The 25681-nt window shown below is 38.3% G+C and overlaps 1 protein-coding gene and 1 pseudogene across 3 annotated transcripts in view; both read right to left on the bottom strand.

Annotated features, from left to right (window-relative positions):
- Window positions 1-25681, bottom strand: part of LOC145492307 (uncharacterized) — a 183958-nt pseudogene that overhangs the window by 15707 nt on the left and 142570 nt on the right. The window lies entirely within an intron of this gene.
- Window positions 536-24012, bottom strand: LOC145492450 (motile sperm domain-containing protein 1-like). Of its 2 annotated transcripts, none has more exons than XM_081471900.1 (7): window positions 23388-24012; window positions 22993-23181; window positions 22748-22823; window positions 11098-11239; window positions 6302-6383; window positions 4191-4349; window positions 536-3446 (listed from the first exon to the last, which is right to left on the bottom strand). In XM_081471900.1, the coding sequence occupies exons 2-7, from the start codon at window positions 23141-23143 to the stop codon at window positions 3361-3363; spliced, it is 696 nt and encodes a 231-aa protein (XP_081328026.1). In that variant the 5' UTR covers window positions 23144-23181; window positions 23388-24012; the 3' UTR covers window positions 536-3360. The 2 variants fall into 2 exon arrangements, with proteins under 2 accessions (XP_081328026.1, XP_081328027.1); XM_081471901.1 differs by having other exon boundaries at window positions 3354-3534.

The raw sequence follows: 25681 nt of genomic DNA, 5'->3' as shown, positions 1-25681 counted from the left end.
TGGGACCACCAGAGGAGAAAGTCAGAGCCATTTGAGAAACAAAGGCTCGAATCAATGTTGCAGAACCGCGAAGATTTCTGGGCCTTGTCAGTTTCAGCACACGGTTCCTGGCCGATTTCGCGATGACTGTGGAACCACTCAGGAAGTCGACCCGCCAGGTTACTGAGTGGCAGTGTGGCAAAGAGGAAAATGAGGCATTTGAGGCTCTAGAGGATCAGTTGGCAGAGGCATCGATGATGGCTTTCTACGACAAGGAAGCACCAACAGAGGTAGTTACAGATGCTAGTTTGGTCGGTCTCGGGGCCGCTATACTCGTGCAAGTAAAGCAGGGAGTCAAGAGAGCAGTTGCTTTGCAAGCCGAGGCTTAAGTGATGTCGAGCATCGATACAGCCAGACGGAGAAGGAGGCTCTAGCGGTTGTCTGGGCCTGTGAGAGATTTCATCTCTACCTTACTGGGTTACAGTAATTTCAACTTGTCACCGACTGTGAGCTCTGAAAGCTGTCCACGGTTCTAGGTCTAAACCATTGGCCAGAGTTGAGAGATGGGTTCTGCGTCTGATGCCTTTCAGGTGCACAGCGTGCGTCATGTAACTTCAGGCCAGAACATAGCTGATTGCCTAAGTCGTTTGACAAAGATACCAGCTTCACCTCGTGGTGTAACCGAAGGGTACGTTAGAATGGTACCAGATAACGCAACACAACGCGCGATTAACACTAGAGAGATAGAGAGAGCTTCTGCTGAGGATGAGGAACTGTCGTTGTTGGAGGACGGGGGACTGGTCCGCGAAATCCGAACCAAGATGCCAGAGTTCGAAGGCGATGAAGAGGAGGAAAGGTCAGGTACCACTGATCAGCAGGCATGAGATCAGGATGCAGAGAGGAAAATGCGAGGGGCTGAAACTGCAAACAGGAGAGCTGCAGAGTAAGACGTAGCAGAAGGAGACAAAGTGCTGTTGTTGCGAAGGAAACAAAACAAGCTGTCTACAACATATGATCCAGACCCATACAGTGTAGTGTCCAAGAAAGGAGACATTGAACGAGGTGAAAACCTACTCAAGAGGAATGTAGGCCGTGTGAAGAGGTTCAAAGGACCCACACCACAGACTCGGCAGCCACAGCATGTGGGAATACAACCATTAGCGCAGCCATTGGTTCAGCAACCAGTAACAGAACTAGCTACCCTTCCTGTTCCTGAACCGGTTGAAGTCTCATCGCAGGAACCAGATGAGTGACCAAGCCTATACTGGAACCGCCACCACAACCCGTTGTTGTCCGGGTACCAGAACGAACCAGTAAACCTCGAAGATCGACGCGGCAAAGAAAAGAGCCAAGGTGGCTCAAGGACTATGTCACGTGAAAGGATAAGCTAAGCTACTTAAGATAGTTGTTGATATGACTGAAACATGAAGACTATGATAAACTTGGAGTTCTAACTATGGCGTTATTCGTTGAACAAGAGACTATAAGTTTTTCATTTTGAAACAGTCTTTTATTAGCACTGGATTTTGTATCCTTTACTTGTTATAGTTTATACTTTATACCTGATTTTGTCTAACCTTTCATCGTACCATTGCATTTATTTAAAAAGAGGGGAGATGTAGTGATTGTAACTGGGTTGCCTGTGCAAGCCCAGCCCTAAGGCATTGTGGGTAGTACAATAAAGGAAGATGGTGGCTTGAAAACGTGTGTGTGTTTTCTTGTGTGGAATCTGCCTGCATTGAGGACCTGTCTGGTGTTCAGACATTACAGTAATAAAAACTAAAGGATACTAAACAAGTGAGATAAATTGTCTTCAAGTACACTGAGCAAGATCAGTAATATTTATTATTATGAATTGTCCTTGTTGTTTCATCTCTATAAAAAATTGTCTTCAAGTACACTGAGCAAAATCAGTAATATTTATTATTATGAATTGTCCTTGTTGTTTCATCTCTCCCCTAGCCTACTTTATTTCTCAATCAAGATTGACTGATCATAAGACTCATTCACAGGTGAGGTTAACAAAACTTTGTAGAACTAAAAATATTTCTCCAGTTAGACAATTTCTTTACTTTTCCCTCTAACTGCATGTACACATTTTAAAAACTGTAAGTACATATAAATATATTTAATATACTTCCCAATAATGTGCTTTTCAAAGTGGCAATTACAAGTTTTCCATCTCAAATCATGTTTTGTTGATATTACAGTGATCGACAATGCACACAGTCCACTTTTCAATTTCACCCACCAATCAAGATTCTGGGTTCCCACCAAACGTCCCAAAGAACATTCTGCCACTCTTATATGGGAATCCCCATACTGGAATCTTTCAGTTACTTGTAAGCGTAAGTTACATTCTAGTGATGAAATCTAGTTAGTAGAATTCTACTAATGATTCAATATGAGTGGTTGAGTACACTATCGGCATCAACTGATCATCATGCATGTCTTTACGTAAGGACTCTATCATGCGGCATGCCTGAAAACTAAAGACGAAATGAATTTATTTATTGAAATTTCCAACCACTATGGGGTACTTGGAGTTTTTGCATTTTCAAAAAGATATCCTTTTTGGATGAGAGTAAATTTATATGCGTGCAAACAATATTCTATATATGAAAACCAAATCTTGCAAATCTCTGAAATCTCTGCAACCACTTGCCGTTTTACTGTACTGTAGTTTTCCTTTAGTTAGCTTTCAGCCTGAAAACTACTTCTTCGTCCTATCTTCTAATGAGGTCCATATGGGAGGGTGAATTCATTACATTTTCATCTAAAGAACTGTAACTAAAAGATTCGTTTCATGAGCTTCTTCGCTGAGCATGCCGGCACTATTGTCTGGCAGCCCACGGGCATTTTCTCGCCTGATAGCTAGTGCTCATCATTTTGGCAAATGATGACAAAAGAAAATTTAGTGCTAAACTATACCAGCCTTCGATTAGTGATAGTTGTCTCCAAAAATGGCTCCAGACGTTTTCTCGTTTTTTCCAAAGTTTTGGAGGAACATTTTAGAACATTACTCGATAATATTAAATTTATGATATTAAATAATGGAGACTCGACGATAAGCAACTTTAACCACATATACAGCTGCTGTAACTTCTCAAATGAGAGTTAAGTTCAAGCACAAAGGGTGAAGTTTAATACTACTACTTATATGTTGAGTTATAACTGGAAATTGTTATTTGAGGGAAATAAAGTTAAAACAAAATTTGTACTAAAAAAATAGATTATGCCCTCTCGATTTCTATGAAGTGATAATTAAATTGCCCTTTGGCTTCATCAACTACCTCCTGAAAGAATTCTTGAGCTCATAATCCATGTAATATTAATAACTAATTAGTTTTAATGTGAGCTGCAACATTACACTAATTGTATTTAGCCTCTAATGTTCCTATCCTGTGGTGGTTTAGTTTGGTTCTGAATGAGGACTGAAGCTGTGTTTACAGAGGCCCCAGCCATTTCTACAAGCATAGCAAGCAAGTTATTAAAAAATTGATGATGTACTATTACTTAACTCTTATGTCCTTAGTATGGCCATTGTTATAAGACCTAAAAATAAATGGCATGCATGAATGTTAATCATCAAATATTCTTTACAACTGCTTCAAAAAATATATTAGCTTGAGAAGTGTGAGTGTTTCATCTGTCACTAGTTTAATTTCCAAGTGTGAGTACACACAGACACTGTGTATACAATCATGATGAAATCAGATTGCTGGACTTCATGTGTATCGGTGAGAAGGTGAAAAAGGTTCTATTCGCTCACATAAGCTGGAAGTGAGATCCCAAACAACTGTTCATATTGGGAACAATTATTACTTCCTTTCAATATTTTGAATGAAATACTGAGAAAATATTGTGAATAATTTCCAATAAAACCACTTTTGATATAAGTTGATGTCTTTTATCAATATAACTACACACAATTGTATTATTTCTATCAGAGTGTTTAAGAAACAAAGACCAAAAATGTGTGACAAACTCACGTCTAGAGGTGCCAGTAGAGAATCCCACAACTTACAATTTAAAGAAAATTTCACCTGGTCCTGTCGTTTTATTGACAGAATCACGTCTGGCTTTAAAACATTCTTTCTGTGTGTTCAATCTTTCTACAGCTGTAGGTATATTTTTTCCTTTCAACTACAACAGTACTGTGGTCTGAAAGATTTACCATAGTTCATTTAGGAATGATTCAGCCAGCTTACCTAAGATAAAAGCAGCCAATAACTTCTGATTGACAGATAACAGAAGATAGTGAGGCAGATCTGACTGCTTTTCACTTTCCAATGGTAACATGAGAGCGATAATACAGACAACAGCCATTATTATCACCCACAAACTGGGACCCTGCTGATCAGCAATTCCTGTAAAATAAACAAAAATGTTAGTGCAGTTGAATCCTTATTATGAAGCCACCACGTATTAATATGCATGTAAATGTGATTCCTCAGAAATAAAAATTGCCTATGTAACTGTGCTGACATTCATACCTGTGCTGCCATTGAACAGTAATCACACATGTTATTTAATCCATTTACGTTATATTTTATAGTAGCAGGAAGCAAATTTTAAATGGCAATTATTAAACTCAAAACGTGAACTCCTCAAGTTGTTGTTTCCAAGGACATAATAACTATGTGCATAATTAATTGCATCCTTGATCGACAATATTGAAATTTTACCTGCTACTTTAAAATTTGATGATAATGACAGTAATTATAATTAATAACTGTTTTAGATAGAATTGGATATTAATTTTTAAAATTATCAAAAACCATGAATTTGTTAAACTAAGTTGAACATTTCAAAAGGTGCAATCATTTTAATACCTCCTGGATTTACTTTGTGGATAATGCAGCTTCCCAGAGGCTACATCACTGGCGGGTAGAGAGTATTTCACCATATCCAACCCCACCCCTGGGGGGTACTTACTTCTGCCTGAAAGGGGTACCTTTTTCAGGTTTCAAGTATGTAAAAGGGTAGGGATTTCACAAGCTGAGGTATGTGAACGGGAAGAAAATCTATCACATATTTAAAGAGCCTTTAATTAAAATATTTTGAAGAGACACCTTGTGGCTGTATCTGGTAATGTTTTATGCTCTCCTGTAATATTGTTCATTTAACTTTGTTCCAAGGGTTTAGGAAAGGATGCAGTGTTCTTAAGTAGGTATGTCAAAGGGATACCTTTTTTCAATAAAAGGTATATGAAAGGGTAGCCTCCTATGCAGACACTCTTTGGGCTTGTCATGCAATCTTCCTTCCCCATGAACGTCTGCTGAAACCAAGGGTACATTCCTTTCCCTTTGTTTACTCGCGTTCTGATCAGGGCTGTGGACTTTCGGCCTCAATATTGCAAGAGACTTCAACGGATACCAGCGTGGCCTTTCAACGAGTATCTGGACATTAAAACCTTCGATCCAAATAACTTATCTGTAAAAAGCTACAGAGTGTTACGTGAAGAAAGAGATAGACGTATTCGTACGTAGACATTTGTTAATTTGGTTAGTTCCTCTCAAATGCTGAAGCCTGCGCGAAGTCTGCTTGGAACTTGAGAAATGATCCCAAGACGCCAAAATATGTGGCCTTTCATTGAGTTTGTGAGAAATTTACGATATTATGTTTAAATCAGTGACCCTTGAGAAACTATAGTGTATTTTGGCGTGAAAAAGATGAAGTGCTCATAAATCTACGAACTTGGATGGGATCAGAATTTCATTTGAGAATGTTGCCGTTGACGTGAAGGAAACAGTTTGTGTCGCAGTTCTCGCCTCAAGGGAGCCTTTTTACTACACAACGAGCTGGCACTGATTGGCTCCAAATAATTTTCATGTGATCCCCAGCTCAGCTTTACCACAAAGGGTAAGGAATGTGCTGTTTTTTTCAGCAGACATTCGAGGGGGAAGAAGATCGCACAAGGAGCCCAAAGAGCGTCTGCGTAGGAGGCTAATGAAAGGGGTACCTTTTCTGTCTAAATGGTATACAAAAAGGTAGGGGGTTAGACCTCGGGGTGCGGCCTTCCCATATAAAACTTTGTGAAGTAACCCCCTTCCCTCCATCCTGGGATCCACCCCTTGAACAAAAAGGGTATTAGAAAATCATATTTATAGAATCGAATCAATTAACATACTAAAGCATATTTGGGAAGTTTGCAGGGTATAGCTCAAACCAAACTCAGCAAAGCTTATCCCAAAATTCTGCACGGAGTATTCTGATGCCGTGGATTCTCACAACAACCTGATTGCAACAAAGAAACAACAGTGTATGAAAAAATATTGCTGACAGCTGATGACTTTGTGAAGAAATTAGAGATATTCACCTGAGGCAGTAAAGTGCTCTGTGATGACACTACTGTTTCCTGTTCTCTGTAATCTCTTTAAAGATCTTCCCTCTTCTCTGGTCTAAGATGAAATATTGCTAGGTTACATTTCACTAACAACAAATAAATCAATATCCTTGTTGTGATGAGCTTGCACTTAAACTACAGTTTACTACTACTCCTAGCGCCCAATAACTGGAACCCCCAGTAACACAAATCGTGCACCAACTTGAACCAATTATTATGAGTAAAGTTGTTAGAATTCTCTAGGATTTGCTAGTAACATTTGCTTACCTGCAGTATCTTAAACCTTCGATAAATCAATCCTCTTGCTAAATCAAAGACTGAGATTTTTTACCTTCAAATCAATTTCTTTTGAATTCCACCCTCAATTACTTGAAGCTCATTTGTCAAAGTTCAATCAGTCAAAGCTCTCCAGAATCACTGAGAGAAATAGATTGGTTGCATAGCATTGTAGACTATTTTTATTAACAGATAAAACAGACTATTTATTATAATTACAGTCGCTTGCAGTGTGTCAAGTTAGTTATTTTCGAGAGGAAGAAGGTATAAAAATTTTTTCATTGAAAGGAAAATACTTATGGTTCTTCCTTAGCGATTCAATTCAGGGAAAGCCTTTGTGGTTTTTCCTTCACAAACCTACGTGATATTGTGAGTGCAAAAGCAATCGATATAAACGAATGATTTAAGGCTCCAGACAATTTTTTTTTTTTAACACAAGAAACAGAAAGACAAACGCTACCTTTCGGTAAATGTTTTCTTGACAGAAAAAGAAAAAAAAATAATGAAGAAGAAAAGGAAAAATAAACAGTAGACACCACTGGGATTCGAACTCCCAACCTCCCACATGGAGAGCCAGCGCTTATCACCCTGAGCTACTTGTACATAAGTTACCAATGGGTGAAAGTATTAATCTTTGGATTACATACTGCAGGCTCAAGTTTCTTGCTCAGTCTATACCTCACTTTTGACCAAACAAAATTATCTTGCCGTTTTTGACTACAGCACAAGGAAGACATGTACAGATACATGTAATGTAAAACGTGTTGGCAGGCCTGAGTAACAAACAGTTTCCTAACATTGAACTTTTTCATTTTCCAAATATCACAACACACCCCTGAATGGAAAAAGGCTTTATGAGCTTGTTTGAAAGCTAGACTGCCCTCAGATCACAAGTAGTTCCTTAATGAGCAATGCCTCATAACACCCTTTCATAATTTATTTTCCAAGTTCAGTGGCTCACAGCCACATTGATTCTTTTCCTATCCATTGCCTTCAGCCACTTTGATAGTAATATTAATAACCACCCTTTTTTATTTCAACTTCTTTGGGGTATTTCTGCCCCCAAAAACTATTTTCACTGTTGTGCAATGTTATTCACGAGAATACATGTATCTAAAGATGACTGTGGATAGACAACATAATTATGTCTTGAAAAACTAAAGCCATGTTGCTCTTTGAGAAATTGTCTATAAAAAGGGCAAAACTTAGGGTTAGGGTTAAGGTAATTGAAATCATTCAAAATTCCAACTTGGAATGGACTTCCTTTGATGTTGTCGATCTGTTCTCTTGCAATATCTTTTAATTGCTCATATAGGGTAACTGTTACCCCATAGGAGATAACTTATTAACTAACTGTTATTATTTCCATCCAGAATTGAGTTTTTCCGATCAAATGTTTTGGCTTTGAAATAAAATTGGCTGCCATATTACTAGTTTTTTTGAGTGATTGCAGAAGCAATGGTTAGAAGTCAAGCAGTGTCAATACTCAAATTTACTAGTGAAAATGCTGTAAATTTGGTTGGCTGAGCTAGCGTACACTATTAGCCGTTTGTAGTTTACCACTAAATTTCTGTTATTTCGATTGGCTTAAATTGATCCTGAGTAATGTGATTGCATTCATCTGTGGTGGGCCATTATCAGCCTTTATAGTTCACCACTAAATTTTCTGTGATAATTTGTGATTTGCTCAAAACAGTATATCCAGCGCTTTCCAAGACTTAGATTTTGATGGCTCACTATAACCACTCTTTTCAGTTGAGGCCACAATAATGGGAGTTGAGCTGCATTTGTGCCAGCCTGCACCATCCCTTCTCCTCAATACTCAGTCTAATCTGTTTCTTTTTACAAAACTAGTAGTAATCAAAGATTAGGAGTGCGTTTGTTTTCTACGCCTGTGATTAAGTTAAATAGCTGTTTGTTGCTGAAATCATTATCTTTGTGAACAGCTGAAGTTTTATAGACAGATGTAACATAATGACAAAGTCCACTATTTTTGGGTAGATTACAGTCAAACCTCTAAAAAGCAGCCACTCTGGGGGACGAGACAACTGGCTGCTTCTTAGAGGTATAAAACAAAACAAGATCAATCTTGGGATGGCAAAAAGCTGACCGTGGCTGCTTAAGAGAGGTGGCCATTGAATAGAGGTTTTTATTACAGTGTACAGCTGACAATCTTTTCTGGGATTTTGGCCGCTGGCAGCCAAATAAAAGTTGGTTGCTTAATAAGGGGCTGCTTAATAAGGGGCTGCTTAATAGAGGTTTGGCTGTATTTTGATTTCCTTGCTTTATTGTTGACACGTTGTGTGACGGCTCCAGTTTCGGTAAGTCATGAGTTTAATAGAACATTTGCCCTCAAAATTCATGCTAAAATCTCCTCATTTTTACTTTTACTGGCAATTTTTAAGCATAAAGGTTAATTTTTAAAAGTATACTTGTGTTACATCTGGTATTCTAAGCTGGAAGCGCAAATATCAGCTAGCATTTGCACTCATGTGCCAGTTTATCCATGGGTTATCATAAACAAACTCTGTGCAACTGGCAACTGATTTGAATACTTCCGCTGATGAATAGAAATAATCAGCATTTACATTGCTGTTCCTTAGTTCTGGCTTACTCTTATAGATCTTGACTTGAGAGGACTCTGCCATCAATTCAATTTTGAGCTTCGTTGGATAATGAACTATTTTTGGCCATTGGAACTAAGTAATTAAAGTCAACAAAATTTGTTTATGAGGCAAGAAATATAAGTGATAGAATCTGACGTTTCAGTGCATCTTGTGCAAATTCGCTTAAACTTAGCTTCTTCACAAACCACTTTTTATCTTTAATTATGTAACCTTGATAATGGCACAAGATGGGTGATGGACAAAACACTGACCACCAGTCCATGGACTACCCAAATGGACTACCCTGAAATGGACTAACCTTCAAAATAATATTCCAAATAGGTACTATTTAATGTTCTTAGCTGCTAGTATAGCTGGTAGTATACTTAAATTACACATAACTTCCACTTATGATCATCTTGTACAGCCTCTAACCACCATTTTGAATAATTATACTTTGAATAAAAAATTGCTGAACATAAAATGGTGTGAAAAGCGTAAATTCAAACCAAATTTCATCATTTAATTATCAATGGCTGTTATCAATCAGAGGTACCAATCAGTATCAGGATCACACAAGTGTAAACATAATAACTTGAAAAGCGACTGAGATGTGAGTGAAGAACCCAGTCTAATATTTGATTTAGGAATAGCGCATTACTAAATGTAAATGTCACACGATGATTTTCAGTTTTATTCCATACGATTCAGTCAGCCACTACACATGCACAAGCTAAAAGATGACATGATAGGAGGTGACAAGAATAATGGCTGAATAGTAAACCTTCCTGGAACAATGACAAATTAACAAGGTAGTCAGAACATTCAATTCCTTTCCATCTATTAATAGCCCTTAATTGTTCCCAAATAATTTGGAGGCAAACAGCCTGAATCTGAATGTTTACAATGCACTTGAGAAAAATACTGGTTGCTGGCGTTGTTGTTGTTGTTGTTGTTGTTGTTATTATTATTATTATATTATGCTGGCGTTATTATATTATTTTTAGGGTTAGTCCATTCGGGTAGTCCATGGACGGGGGTCAGTGTTTTGTCCATCACCCGTAAGATGTACTGAAACGTTGGTTTCTATCCCTTATATTTCTTGTCTCATGTATTTCCAAATCTTTTCTTATAAAATTTGTTTACGGGACTCAAAATATAGCCAATGAAATATAGCTCTTCCCATGGTTAACATCCCAAAGCCAAGGTAATTCAAAGTCATGGTCGTGAACAGAACAAATAATTGTTGTCCCAGTTATGTAACAAAAGCACATCATGTCGCATCCTGACAAAAGAGGCCACTTACGGTCCAGAATCAAAACACGTACTTTGCAATGATGTAATTTGTCTTCACCCAGCCAAAAATATCACTCTAGACTGCACTGGGACTGCATTCCCTTTTTTGTTGAATGCAATCAGAGTGAAAAACCAGTTCAAAGAACAAAACATTGAAAACAAAGAAAGAAGCCACAAAAGAGAACAAGAATGACATAGCAGATGGACACGGCTATTGGATGGACATTCAGCACATGGTTTGGCAATGATGTCATTCATTTTTGCCCCTGCTGCAGGGCAGCCAAATCGGTCTTGCAAGATCCAAGATCCACTGTCCCATGAAACTTGACTCAAGTCTGCATTAGGACTGCGTTCTATGAATGCAATAGTAAAGCTCTTAACTAGAACAGATATGTTTTTGCTTAGCAGATAATTTCAATTAATTTTAATTAGTAGCTATAGCTTTCTCTGCTTGTAAATTACTCACTGTTTAGTGTTATGTAACCTGCATGTGTATATATGTGTCCTGATTGTCCATTGTTGAATAAGACTGCAATAGTCAATCATATTTATTAATTATTCAAGAAGTAAAATTAATGTTTAGATAAGTACCTGTTGTTGGGTCCTGCTGGGCTCAAGTATAGCCATGATTTCTTTTTTACCAATAACCTCCTGCAAGCCATGCTCAAATATGTGAAGTCTAAATTTGTCGTGCTGTCTGATAGATGGTTGAATGTCAGTGTGACGGATGACACTGAAAGAAGTAATGTTTCAAATGGAAAAGCCATTGTATTATTGACAGTAACTGCACCTTTCAATTACACACAAACTCTTAAGCTCAAAACCTGAGCTAATAATTGTATATTACATTACCATCACTTGACTTTTTGACTCGGCCAGAGTTTGTGCCTTTTTAAAAAGTGCTGTTAATTTAATACATGTAGTACCATATCTTCTGCCAAAACATTAGCAAAACTATATCCAATAATGACAATTTATACACCAGGCATAGTCAATCAATGAAAATTGATATCAGAAATCAATTGACATCAATCACTGATAGCTATCGATTAATATTGGCAATTGATAACAATAAATAATTCCTGTCTTTGGGAAAATTGATTGTTATCGATTGAAAAAAAATCGACAATAACCACCTGAGAACTAAGATGGCTTTGTTATTGTGTAAAATAACACCTGAGACAACACGAGATGTGAACTCATCTTCAGCATGGTGCTGTACTAGATTATATTTTCCTTTTGAGGAAGCGGTAGAGCACTCAAGAAGTAGGGAAAAACACTTGACTTTGTCCCATGTTTTCCCCTACACTTCTTTTGTGCTCTAACGCTTCCTGTGAGCTTTACAACAGAACAGAGCACAGTCGAGGCTTCTTTATTTGTTACATCAGAAGCATATCAAATAATTTCTGATAACAATCGATAATAATTGATACCAATCGATGAACCAATTGCTATTGATTACTATTGGCAATCGATAACAATTGATAACTCACAACTTTTTTCTTCATTGACTGCTATTGGCAATTGTTACCGATTAATATAGATTATTGCTTTATCGCTTGACTATACCTGGTATACACCCGCTTTCAGTGTTATGTGTATAGGCAACATCTTTCAACCATCTGGCAATTTTTCCAGTTACTGATGGAAGAAATGACAGATAAATGATAATCACTTACCTCAAATGGCTGAAGGAGATAATGATTGTGGACTTTATATGTTTCCAGATTTACAAGAGACATGTACTTACAATGCTTTGCATGTAGTTGATTGGCTCTCAATAGTGACTTCCAGTAGAATTAGGCTGCTACCGTTGTAAGATGTCAACATTCAAAACAGTTGATTTATCTCTCACAGAATGACTTCTTGATTCTCCTAACCTTAGTTTGATGTCAACTAAAACCGTCTTTCATGACTAAAAGTGATCAAAAGTCGAGTTCAACCGTAAAAAGGTCTGTTGTGTTTACATTTTTTACCTAGGCCAGGTTACGCAGCATATCAGAAGATGTGGCCTGTGCACCTAACACTGAAAGCGGGTGTGAATAGTAATAGTAGTATTTAAACCATTACGTGCGGGGTGTGTTGCTGCCACCCCTATTACCATTACTTTGTAGGGTGTGTTGCTGACAAACTATCACCATTACTTTGCGGGATGTGTTGCTGTCCTCCCTATTTCAAGTTCCCAGCGAGCACCCAACAATCTTAGTCCCATTCACTGCCAAACAATTGTGTAGTTCAAAAACATAGAGTAGTGGTAGTCAGGAGCTAACATTGTAAGATAATGGTTTGACACTGACTATTTTTGATGTTTTGTTCAAAACGTTTCATCTGGTGCAGTTGAAATATAATGTTAGTACGTGTGATTCAAAAAGGAGCATGTCAAATGTGTGCTGAGGAAAATTCCATGGGAAGTTTCAAGAAAACGTGGCGTAAGACTTATGTGCGTGCCAAAGACTTGAAGACTTCTGGGATGGCAATGTAGTCATTTCCAGATTGCGGATCCTTTATTGACATCCAGGCTTCCAAGAAGAGTTGCTTGTGAAAGTTAGCCCATGTCCAACAACTCTGACACTTCCAAAATCCATTTTGTGGTTGTTTTCGTGGACATGGCAGGAGATTTTGGAGTCATGGTTGAACATAGAAACAGTGCTTTCGTGTTCTGTAATCCGTTTTTTCAAAACTGCAGTTGGTGTAACTGATTTTGTACACTGATTTTGTACCATCAACACAGAAAGGGAAACGTGAACAAAACGTGTGAAGGCTGTACTGCTCATCCTTCATCAACAGCTGTGAAAGATTGCTGTCGAAACCCCCACCGATCTACCATCCAATGATTTCGTGGTGCTACCCTATGTGCAGGGCATTTTGGAAAGGATTAGTCAAATCTTAAGGCAACAACAAATCAAAGTCACCTTTAACCCATTCAGAACTGTGAACAGTTTGTTCCCACGACCAAAAGCCCAGGAAAAGGTTGACCAGCCACAATCTGGTACAGTGTACAAAATCAGTAGCACCAACTGCAGTTCTGTATACTACAGTTGAACTGAACGATCACTGAAAACTCGGATTACAAAACAAGAAAGGGCTGTTTCCATGTTCAACCATGACTCCAAGATCTCCTGCCATGTCCACGAAAACAACCACGAAATGGATTTTGGAAGTGTCAGAGTTGTTGCACATGAGGCTAACTTGCACGAGCGAGTCTTCTTGGAGCCTGAATGTCAACAAAGGATCCACAATCTGGAAATGACCACATGGCCATCCCAGAAGTCTTACTACAAGTCTTTGGCACGCACATAAGTCTCACGCTACATTTTCTTGAAACTGCACACAGAATTTTCTTCAGTGTGCTCATTCAACGCGCTGCTTTTTTAATCACACGTTCTAACGTTAATATTTCAACTGATTAAGGCTCAAGCACCAGCTGAAATGTCTTGAACGAAACATCAAACTAGTGAGACAATCTCTGATAGTGCAGAGTGCAATTGATAGCTCTGGCACGGTAGTCACACAGGTACTCACCCCTGCTCGGTTCACTTCCAGTTTGTATTTACCTTGGTGGTCAATCGATAAAAATCGATATCGAAAATCAAGCAATTTAATTGACATCAATCAATATCAATAGCTGATTGCTATCAATTGATATTGGTAATTGATAACTCACAGAAAAATTTCTTCATCAATTGCTATCGTTTGGCAAAAATCGATAGCAATCAATAATTCCTGTCTTCAAGAATATCGATTGTTGTCGATTTTAATAACATCGACAATAACCACCCAGACTATTCAAAGATGGCTTTCTTATTGTGTAAAATAATACCTGGAACAACACAAGACATTCATCTTCAGCATGCTACTAGATTATCTTTTCCTTTTGGCCTACTCCGAGTTCTATTCTTAAGTTTGTTTCCTAATGCAAATAATTGAAACTACTAGAACACTGACTCTGTTGTTTATTTTGGTTCATCTTAATGCCGATGCTACAATGCAACTGGAGGGTTTTAAGCTGTTACTCTGACCTGAGCTTCTTCTGGCGTTGTAAAATGTTTCTGTTGTTTCTGTTCTTGTTACTTCGTCAATGATGGTTTAAGATACAGGCTATGATTAAATGACTCAATAAAACCATTAAGGTCAAAAGCCGATGTTTCGGCGTCATTCTCACGGCAAGGTGAATAAAATTAATAATGTGAAGATTTGATTTCTATACAGTCTCTACAAATTAGCATAATAACTAGTAGTAATCAAAGATCATGAGTGCATTTGACATGATCACTTTCATATATATACCTTAAATGATTTAACTAGCTGACTTTCAAACTCTGTCTATTGCTAAAATCAACATTTTTCATGAACAACCAAGGTTTTACAGACAGATATATCATAGTGTCAAAGTCCAAAAACGTTGCATGATGGTGCCAGTTTCCATAGACTTGCAAAAATAGTAGGCCTTCAAAATTTCATGTTTTGATGTAAATTCAGCATGAATTCAAAACATAAACAAAAGAACAAGCTTAAACTTTTGCCTGTAAGCAATTTTAAAGCTCCCATTCGATTTGCGTTCATGAAAATCTTCTTGTTTGCCCAAAGGGAAATTCGGTTTGGTTTGCACAATTTCATAATTCAGGCTCTGCGTCTATGCCAAATTTTGTTTGTTGTTTTTAATTTACTTTCAATGACCTGAGACTAAAGGGGACCAGAGCAACATAATCATTTACACTCATGTGAAATAAATAAACTGTTATTCACTAAGCCATTCAACTAGCTGAACATTCTATATATAGTAAATGGTTTGAACCCAGGAGTGTCAGTAGTTCGTACAGTGTGATCGTCTGGGTGAGGGTAGTTCTGAAAAGAACTGTTGTTGGTGATTGATGTTTCGCCAACCTGAGCGGAAGTCATCTTCAGAGTCAAGTGAATAGTTTTTGTCAGTTGATGATGTTATAAGTCTGGTCTGTTGAACGTGATTGGTCAGTTTAGCCATGATGGTATTGGCTGAAAGACTCGTGTAAAGTTTGTCATCAGTCATCAGTGGGTTTCAATCCGTCTATTGTTAGTGAAAGTTTGGTCCGTCTATTGTTAGTCAAATTAAGTCGGTCTGTTGGAAGTCCGTTTGTCGGTTTCGTTTCCGTCATGGATAAGTCGTTTGTAAGGTGCCGGTAGTTGTTGACATCTGTTAAGTGGCGTTTGTTCTAGGTTAGTGTACCAGCTTTTCAGAGGCTGTCAGTCATTGAAAATAGTTTGTACTGTAGGTTAAGCACTGAGCAAACCTACAAACCTACAACTACGTTACGACACTTACTGACCAATGTGAAAGATGGGGACGAACCTATCAACAGACAGGGAGCAGTTTACAAGATCAAATGCTCCGACTGCCAGGCTTCCTACATTGGTGAGACTGGCAGAAACCTTAACACGAGACTGACTGAACACAAATGAGCCACAAGAAATGGTGATGCCAACAATCACATTGCTGTACATCATCAACTGACAAACCACAACATTGACTGGGACTCTGCTCAGTGCTTAACCTACAGTACAAACTATTTTCAACGACTGACAGTCCCTGAAAAGCTGGCACACTAACCTAGAACAAATGCCACTTAACAGATGTCAACAACTACTGGCACCTTACAAACGACTTATCCATGATGGAAACAAAACCGACAAACGGACTTCCAACAGACCTACTTAATTTGACTAACAATAGACGGACCAAACTTTCACTAACAATAGACGGATCGAAACCCACCAATGACTGATGACAAACTTTGCATGAGTCTTTCAGTCAATACCATCATGGCTAAACTGACCAATCACGTTCAACGGACCAGACTTATAACATCATCGACTGAAACAAACTATTCACTTGACTCTGAAGATGACTTCTGCTCAGGTTTTCGAAACATCAGTCACCAACAACAGTTCTTTTCAGAACTACCCTCACCAGGACGATCACACTATACGAACTACTGAACATTCTTTCTAGGTGTTTGTTTACATAGCAACATTCTCTAGTTAAATTTGCGGCTTCTTTTTCCAGCTGTTTCCATTCATTTAACCCGCTATAATGAGCTAGACAACTCGGTAAGATGGTTCTATAACCTCGAATCATGGCCATCTGCTACACAACTCGGTAAGTTAAAGTAATATATTTTGCGCACAGAAATCAAAGCCAGTAAAGTGAAACGACACATCTCCTCCATCGATTTATTCCGCACAAAGCAGTGTTGGTTTTTGGTCGAAGACAAGATGGCAGACAACAGGCAGCCGAACTGCAACTTTGTGTTTGTCCCAAAAGTCGTACACATTTCGTGAACACGTTGATAAATCTTAGCTACAAGGTCATTTAACGCCATAACTCTAACTTCGAACTTCCAATACGCAACTTGCCGGTAACAGCAGATAAACACATGGAGACGCGACGAGCACGTGGAGACGCAACAAGCATGGACATGACGTCATTTGCCCTGAAGAATTCTTTTTTTGGGGGGGGCCCAAATTGGTGTCTCCCGATAGAGAGATAGATTCACAGGTCTCGAATTTTTATGCATTATGCAATTAGAACTGCGTTCTTTCGAACACAACAAAGGATCACAAGTTCTTCAAGTGAATCAAATTTGTAAGAACAATTTTTGTTTGTGTCCATCGACGCATTCGTGAAGGTGGCGGTGAGTGTAACCAATATATCCTGCATCACACAGGATACATTGAAATTTATAAACTAGGCATTGTTGGTTAACAGTGGCTGGTTTATAAATTTCAGTGCCTAGTTTATAAATTTTAATGTAATCTGTGTGATGCAGGATATGCAAATTCACGTGCTTACTAAATGTTCTAACAAACTTGATTGCCTAATTAAGGAGATGCTTTTTGTAAGAGAACTTAAACCATCCCTAAACGTGCAAAGGGACTCAAATCGCGCAAAGGTATTAACTTGAAGAACTTGTGATCCTTTGTTATCATGCTAATTTGTAGAGACTGTATAGAAATCAAATCTTTGCATTATTTATTCACTTTGCCTTGAGAATGGTGTCACAATGACGCCGAAATGTCAGCTTTTAACGTCAATATTTGCCTGCTCATGTTTTAAGAAATTGTTATTGATCAATAAAACCATTACAGACAAATTTCGTCAAACATTTTATCAGTGCAACTTGTAAAAGGACAAAAATAATTTCTGATAACAATTGATAATAAACGATACCAATCAATGAATCAATCGCTATCGAGATTATATCCTACAGTGGTGAACGAGTCTCCTCAAAGACTGATTAATTTGCACTTTCATTAGGTGCCACAGAGTCTGCAGCAAAATTTGAGTACTTTCCTGATTTCTTTTGTCACAAATTTACAATTTGAAAAGCATTAATGCCGCTAACTCTGGAACTTTTTGGTCCCAGCTCTTACAGACGCAAATATTAAGGGAAGAAATAAACAAGCCGCTAAGGAGAAGCAATACGTTTCCCTTCTTTATTTGAACCCTGACAAACACACTATTCTGGTTTTAAAACAACAGATAAGATATTTGATGAACTGACCTATGGGTAAGATACGCAGCCACAGTAGTGTTTCAGTTTTTCACTGAAAAGGGAGAAGTGGTACTACCTGAAAAATAACTGCCGTCCTCCATCACATCACATGACATGTAAAAAACTGTGTGGAAACATAGTGTAGAACACTAACAATGCTAGAATGTATGCGTCTTACATGGTTCCAAAAGGAGAAGCACTCAACATTTGGGTGTGATCCTATATGAACTGTATCTCCCACCTAATATATAGACGACATGAATGATAACTAATTTGCACATGCATCTAGAGCAAATTGGTTTTGTTATAAAGAGTATAGTATCAGGATAAAAATAAGCGAAAGAAGTTTTACACAACGTTTCGATGACTCCATGTCATCATCAGAAAAGTTATCGGTAAGTCGCCGTTGGTTTCCAGACCATGGTCATTCTAAGCAGATCTAAGCAACAAAATCGATCACACTCTCCAACCTGTGTTCAAGAGTAGCAAAACATGTGAAGACCTCAAGATGTGTGAGCCCAAACCACCTATAATTAGCCAACAATGCATTATGTGTAATTATCAATGTGATCTGTGGGATGCAGAGTATGCTGGCTACACCAGCTGACACTTATTTCAGCGTATTGATGAACACTGTTATTCAGCAATCGGCAAGCACTTAAGAACAACCATGGTCTGGAAACCATCGGCAACCTTACCAACACTTTTCCATTTTGAAGAAGTGTAATGGAAATCTGGACTGTCCAATTTATGAAATGTTATTCATAAGGAAGAAGAGGCCATGCTTAAACACACAATCAGACTCCATATATGCAAAACTATTTATTTAAATTTGTCACCATTTACATGTATACTCTTACACCTTAACATTCTATCACCTGGCATGGTATATATTTAGTTATCAATTTTATTTTCTCTTCACTTTAAAGTGATGACATGGAGTCATCAAAATGTTGTGTAAATCTTCGTTTGCTTATTTTGTTCGTAGAATGCAGTCCTAATGCAGACTTGAGTCGAGTTTCATGGGATGGTGGACCTTCGTCCGAAGTTGTGACACCGATTTGGCCGCCCCGCAGCAGGGGTGAAACGAATGACATCATCGCCAAACCATGTGTGGTACATTTCTTTCGAGTGCAGGTCTTTGTTTTGTTCAAGTGCGGGTTTTTGTGGACATTTACACTGTAATTTGAAAGCTGTAAGTATTCAATTGTGCTCTCAGCGTTGGATTTAGGTAAATTTAAACGCCTCGATGGATGCATTTATCGAAATCTGATGGAATTGTCTTTGTTTAATTTATCTGTTTTAAAACGAACATGACTTTGAAGCGCCTTGGCTTTCCGGATGTTAACTGTGAGAAAAACTATATTTTGATTGCATAAGTTGATCATTTCCAGTCGCGACAGACACGTACTAGATAGCTCAGTCCTTATCTGGTTGAATATTGTTTGGAATCGGTGGAAAAGTACTCTGAAGGCAAGATCCATAAGAGTGAGCCTGAACCAAGGAACGGCAAATTATTTAAATACTGTCTACCTTATTCATCAGGGGAACATGGTAAGCGAGTTAATCGCACGGAGTTTGTTTACGCTGATGATAACGAGCACACGATTATAAATGTTTGCTTACATTTGTGCTTCCAGTTTAGAATAATGTATATAAAATTGACTTTTACAAATTAGCTTTTACATTCAAACATTACCAGTTAATGTGAAAATATTTAGCACGAAATTTGAAGGCTATAAATGTAAATATTTTCGTTCTATTAAACTTGTGAGTCTACAGAAACTTGCGCTGTCACACAACGTGTCAACAAATGGTGGACTTTGACACTATGATAAATCTGTCTGTATAAAAACTGCGGTTGTCGATGAAAAATGTTGATTTTAGCAATAGACAGAGGTTAAAAGTCAGCCAGTGAAATCATTTATATATATTTAATTAAGTGACAATGTCGAACGCACTCTCACAATCTTTGATTACTTCTAGTTTTCATCCTTAATAGGGTACTCTGCACTGAAAATAGTCAGTGTCAAACCATATCTTACAACTGTGTGATTTCTTGTGCTCCTACTCAGCAAGCAAAGAAAGTTGTTAAGCACGAAACTCTCTCACTGAAGTGATTTTCAGAAAAGTTGTGGGGGAAAATAAATTATAAGCAAATTGATATATGATCAGGAAATAAAAAATTAAGAGAAAAAAAGGAATGCCAGAAAAAAGCTAACTGAGTACAGTCGAACTTCTGGTTGCAATCACCTCTAGTAAGCAACCACATCTCCGCAGGAACCAGTTTTCCAAAATAACAAAAGTTTCCAAGTCATCTTTTGAGCTAAGAGTTTGAAATTTTCTTTTTTTTAATCTCCTATACATGACCACTTGACAGATAATAGGGTGGAAATTGGATAACAAGATGTTGTAACATTGGTGCATTCCTGGGTAGTACAAGAGACAGAAATTTTGCAATGGGAAAAACAGGAGTTTTTCTCAAAATTGACTTTTCATGTACACACAACATTTAAAAAATGGGGTAACTCTCTGCGGTCACCAATTATGCTAATGAGGAAAAATTTTGACCCAATATGGTCCAAGATTGCATCAGCGGCCACCTCCCGTAAGCAACCACCTAGGCTTGACATTTTGGGTCACTTACAGGAGATTCAACTGCAATAGTAAATAAAACTGTTTTAAAATTTGATTTTACAGTCAAAACAGCTCAAGCGTTCATGCCAAGGGTGAATGAATCAGTTCATTATCAGAAATTTGATTTCATTACTCCTTTCAATAGTCCGTTATTCAAGTGAAGAGTAGAAAATTCAAAACAAGACTCAATCCAATACTTGAATTTTGATTGGATTAATGAACTATATTTAAAACGAACCTTTTCAAAAATAGTTAGGTATCTTGACACAAACCTACCTTTTCTGTCCCTTCCATAAAACTTGCTTCGATGTCAGCCATCTTTGATATCTTTCCTGCCACTACGGGAGAAGTCCTGGTGCATAGCGTTCCAAATATGGTATAAGCGTATTGTTCAAATTTCCAATAATGAACTCATTCATTCACCCTTGGCAGGAACGCTTGAGCTGTTTTGACTGTAAAAGTCTTAGATTTTTTGTACTTATGTCTGAATCAAAATTCGCCTATTCATTAATAGCTTGGTAATCTGCTTGCTGCTTTCTCCAGCTCCTTGTCACCATAGGTATACAGGCCAGGGGTATGGGGGGCTAGAGCCCCCCCAGTTTCAGAAAGTTTGACATTTTTCGGGTAAAGCGCTGATGATTCGGGCAAAAGTACTAGGGAGAAAACATTCTAAAAGATAGTCAAGGCCAGGCTTGTAGGCTACTTTCTCTGATGTTTGCCTTATCATAACAGAGTTTTGGTCAAATGATCTAAGGATCCTCAGTTGTTGGTATTCTGTTTTGGAAAAGCCATATATTGTTTGAATGTGTATCATGGAAATCCACGAGATGGAGTTATTTCCATCAACAAAACAATGACAAAAGAATCACAGGAAAAGAAGACCAAGACTTTTTTTTTTATGGTGGCTCTGAAAAGAGCCGTTTTGAATGGCTCCACAAAGTGCCGTTTTAAAATTTTCTTGAACTTCTCGTACAAGGAAGAATTAACTGTTTCTTTTATAAGTTTCTGATTCTACCAAGCTGTCAATTGAAGTCATAGAGTATGTGAGGTTTCAAAATAACTACAGTGGAATCCCAATTTCTGGAACCCTCAATTTTCAAATCTCTTGATAACTTGAACCAAAAGTCGTTTCCCTCTCCTCAGTCAAACACTGTAATTTTACCCCTGATTTCTTGAACTTTCTGATTTTTCAAACCAATTTTTGTTCCTTTGGAGGCTCGAAAAATCAGGATTCCACTGTACTTTTCGGAATGATAATAGTTTCATTAGACATGAGAATAAGGTCACCACCCCCTCAAGTGCGAAAGGGCTCGTATGCCTATGCTTGTCATATGGGAATTAATCACAGGTTATCTCTGTGCCAAGTATTGTAATCATCAACATCTATCTCTGTAATTTTGCAAAAAAGTAGCACACCTTGTTGTTGAGACTTGATTTTATAAAGCAATTAAATTACATAGTTGAGCTGGGACATCATTAAAACACTGACCAATGCAAATCCTTGTCCTTGTGTCCCAATTGACATCATTTAAACAAATTATATTTATTTATTATTTAAACATTGATGTAAATCATCCAATAAAATATATATGTATTGATAGAACGACAAAAAGCTTCCAAATTTGGGCAGCATTAGTTCGTTATGATAAATATCTGGGGGAGTGGATAATAATCACGGTTATAATCCATCAAATACTTCCGCTTGCACGTGATTGGTCTAAACACGTCATGTGACTGAATATTCCCCAGCTAAAACTGGGGAATATCCGAGAATATTCCCCATTTTTCAAAACTGCACGCGTTGCAAAAAAGATTTGAAGAATAATAAACACAATAGCCTCCATTTTGGGCGAAAATATGCTCTGATATTTGTCCTTGGACATTATCTGTTACTCAAAGCTCACAGTTTTCCTTGAGCTACGCTCTCCGAAAACCGTTCACTTCTTGGAACAAATAATGTCTGCAGACAAATATTCGAGCATATTTTCCTGCCAAATGGAGGCTATTTGTTTATTTAATATAAGTGATGGAATTGAAAATCACAAGTACATTTTTACATCACGTGTATAGCTTACATGTCGATACAGCATCTGGGTTTAATTACACCATCAGAATCCACCACAATATACCTACTTGGAGCAGTGCATAACACTAAGATGAAAGAAAAAACATTACGGATAAGCAAATAACACAACCATAAAAATAAGATGAATGAAAGCTACCGGTCAACTCACTACAAAAGGTAAACAAACCTTACAAATGTAAATTATCATGCATGCATCTAGTAACTAGTCTCTGCTAGTCTACGATTAATAAATACCTTTAAATCGTAAAATGAACTCGTAGGGGTTATAAACCGTGAGAACTTGCTTGTGAGTGGACTGCTCATCGGCATAAAAAGTCAGCGATTGCGGAAAAACAAATACCGGCAGATTTCCATCCGTGAAATGGGAGGCTTGTAGTGACCTCATACAAATATGGGCTCTTGTTGATTTCCAGCCAGAAATATCTTTTAGAAATAAAATAATGTACCCTTAATTATTAAGCTCAGTAGTTCAGAAGAAGAAGCTTATTAGCTAAAATGAAATACGGTAACTTGCATCAAGAAAGCAGGAGTTTGTCTTTAGTAGGTCCGTGTGTACTAATCGGACTAACGTAGATTCAAAGACTGCCTACTAAGTGCCCACAAGGATAACAAATATAATCAAGACGTACCCAAATTTTCCCTCAAAAGGATCGGCCAAAATCCTTCAGATACTGATTGACTGATTGCCTTCTCCAACGTCTTCAAAACAAACTCAACGCCTTTGTTTACAGCACGACGGAAAGTGAAATTTTGTGTATGCTACACAGAGTAACCTGCGCTAAACGAAGGTAACCTCTGTACCAGCTAGCTAGACTCTCATTATCGTCCCCAGCCCTTCTGTCAGTCAAGTCCACGTGGTCGGCCCGTAGCAAAGAATGTAGCAAAGGGTTCTGGGCGCAATACAAAGGTCTTTTGTATAATTGAAGGCTGGTTTTCACTAGCGACGGAATCGGAGTCGGAGTCGTAGTCAGATACGTAAGAGTGCTTACGACCTAGTGAAAATCGAAAATCGGAGTCGTAAGTGGAGTCATAAGCTCGACGGGATCGGAGTCGGAAGAATCAGAACGCTTCCATTTCTTCCGATTCCGTGTACGACTCCGTCGCTTATGATCTAGTGAAAACAGATTATCGGAGTCGGAAGCAGAAGCGGAAGAACCAGCCAATCACAAGGCCCGGAATCGAGCATTGTGATTGGTTTATTCTTCCGCTTTTGCATCCAACTCCGACAAATTTAGCCTACGTGTAGCCGTACCCACCCCCACCCCCCCCCCCGAGGGAAAACGGGAGGGAGGGAACGTCTACGAAGAGCTGACACGAATCGTGTTATGCGACGTCACGCTTTTGCATGGAAATATATAATGGTTCCTTATTGGATAAAGACCGCGAGCAATACTTTCGAAAATACTGATTGGCTAAAATAGATTTGTGCCAAGCCGCAAAATGTCTCACATTCTCACATCTGTGCGAGTTTAGAGTTGCGCTAGTAAGTGGCAACTACAGACGTTCTGAGCATTTTAGAAATACCGGCAACTGATGAGATCCGCATGGAGGATCGAAACCATGGTCTTGCCTGAACTAAGCCGAACAATGGCATATACAACACGCAAAACAGTCAACAGACTTGCGCGTAAACAGCTACATTTGAATCATGTGGTGCCAGAATGACCAACAACAAATATGATATGCGTGATAAGGATCTTCCTACTGTATTTGTAAAAACAGCTCTAATCACTGCCGGGCCCGGCGTCACAATATAGAATGCAAGTATAAAACAACATGTTCACGGTAAATTTCATATTTTGTCCCCTAAAAGCAAATTCGTGGAGACTCGAGAGCATATCTTGCAATAGAAATGAGCCTAAACAATGCATAAACACATGGAAAATTACAGAGGTGTCAAACTCTACGAAGCGACATGTAGATAACAGCGGAAACTGTGCAGACCAATGACCTTTAAAAATTTGCCATAGCACGATCTAACGGCTCAACTTTACTCAAAATTCCTTCTTATTACACAACATGAAGTGCCCTTCATAAACACGAGTGAAACGACAGAAAAGGTCAAGTGACCGAACAGAGAACGGCAAATGTACAAATGTCACGAACCGCAGAGGTCGCTTAGGCCAGTCAACCTCTTCGAACTTAAATTCGCGTATTCTAGCGAATTTTTCGGCTGGAAAACAAGGCCAGCTTTCTTCAAACTTGTGGCGTAGTCGATTCTCATAGATTTTTGTAATTCTTCCAAGTTCTCCTGCAAATTATTTCTCTTCTTGAGGTGACCATGACACTGCCTTCAAATGTACTCTGACATAGCGTACACATGGAACTCCAAATTTGCGAGCGCGACGTTTACATCAAAGATTGTCTTCTTCTTGCTTTGGACCAAACATCGCTCGTAATCCTTTTCAATCTCTTTAAAACACAATATACACTTGAAAAGGGGACTGAAAAGGGACATTGACTTGCAAATAAGCTCGAAAGAATAAATATTTACGAGGCCTTTGTCTGCGCGAGGACACGAGTACAGACAGGAAATATAATTTGTTTGCATAACTTACATAAATTACTGTGACGTCACATAACACGATTCGTGTCAGCTCTTCGTAGACGTTCCCTCCCTCCCTCCAGATGAAGTGAGAAATATATGAGACAACAAATGGTAGGAATTTCCCAGTTAGTGCTTCAAACCACTTTTTAACGCCATCAGAAGGGCGAGCCCCCTAAAGAAACAATAGAAGGGGCCTGGGTATACCCACAAGGCCCTGGGACCTAGATCTCGTGGTCCCGTGATGCTTCGGTGGCTTTTTGACGCCATGGAATAGACAGGCAAAAGAGAGACTCCATAGGAGAGAGGGAAGAAGGGTGGGAAGCTCATATATTTCTCACTTCATCTGTTCATATAATTTGAATTATAACTTCAGGC

The sequence above is a fragment of the Orbicella franksi genome, chromosome 7, assembly GCF_964199315.1.
Source record: "Orbicella franksi chromosome 7, jaOrbFran1.1, whole genome shotgun sequence".
NCBI classification, from domain to species: domain Eukaryota; kingdom Metazoa; phylum Cnidaria; class Anthozoa; order Scleractinia; family Merulinidae; genus Orbicella; species Orbicella franksi.
The sequence above is the reverse complement of the archived record's forward strand: the minus strand, read 5'-3'. Positions and strand labels throughout refer to the sequence as shown.

Bases quoted from the DNA above. Each gene is read 5' to 3' on its own strand.
- LOC145492450 (XM_081471900.1), bottom strand. From the start codon at position 23,143: ATGAGGTCACTACAAGCCTCCCATTTCACGGATGGAAATCTGCCGGTA. The intron at 6,384-11,097 runs GTACTTATCTAA...ATTTCATCTTAG, and splicing joins CCAGCAGGACCCAACAACAG to ACCAGAGAAGAGGGAAGATC. The intron at 4,350-6,301 runs GTGAATATCTCT...TTTATTTTACAG, and splicing joins AGAGCACTTTACTGCCTCAG to GAATTGCTGATCAGCAGGGT.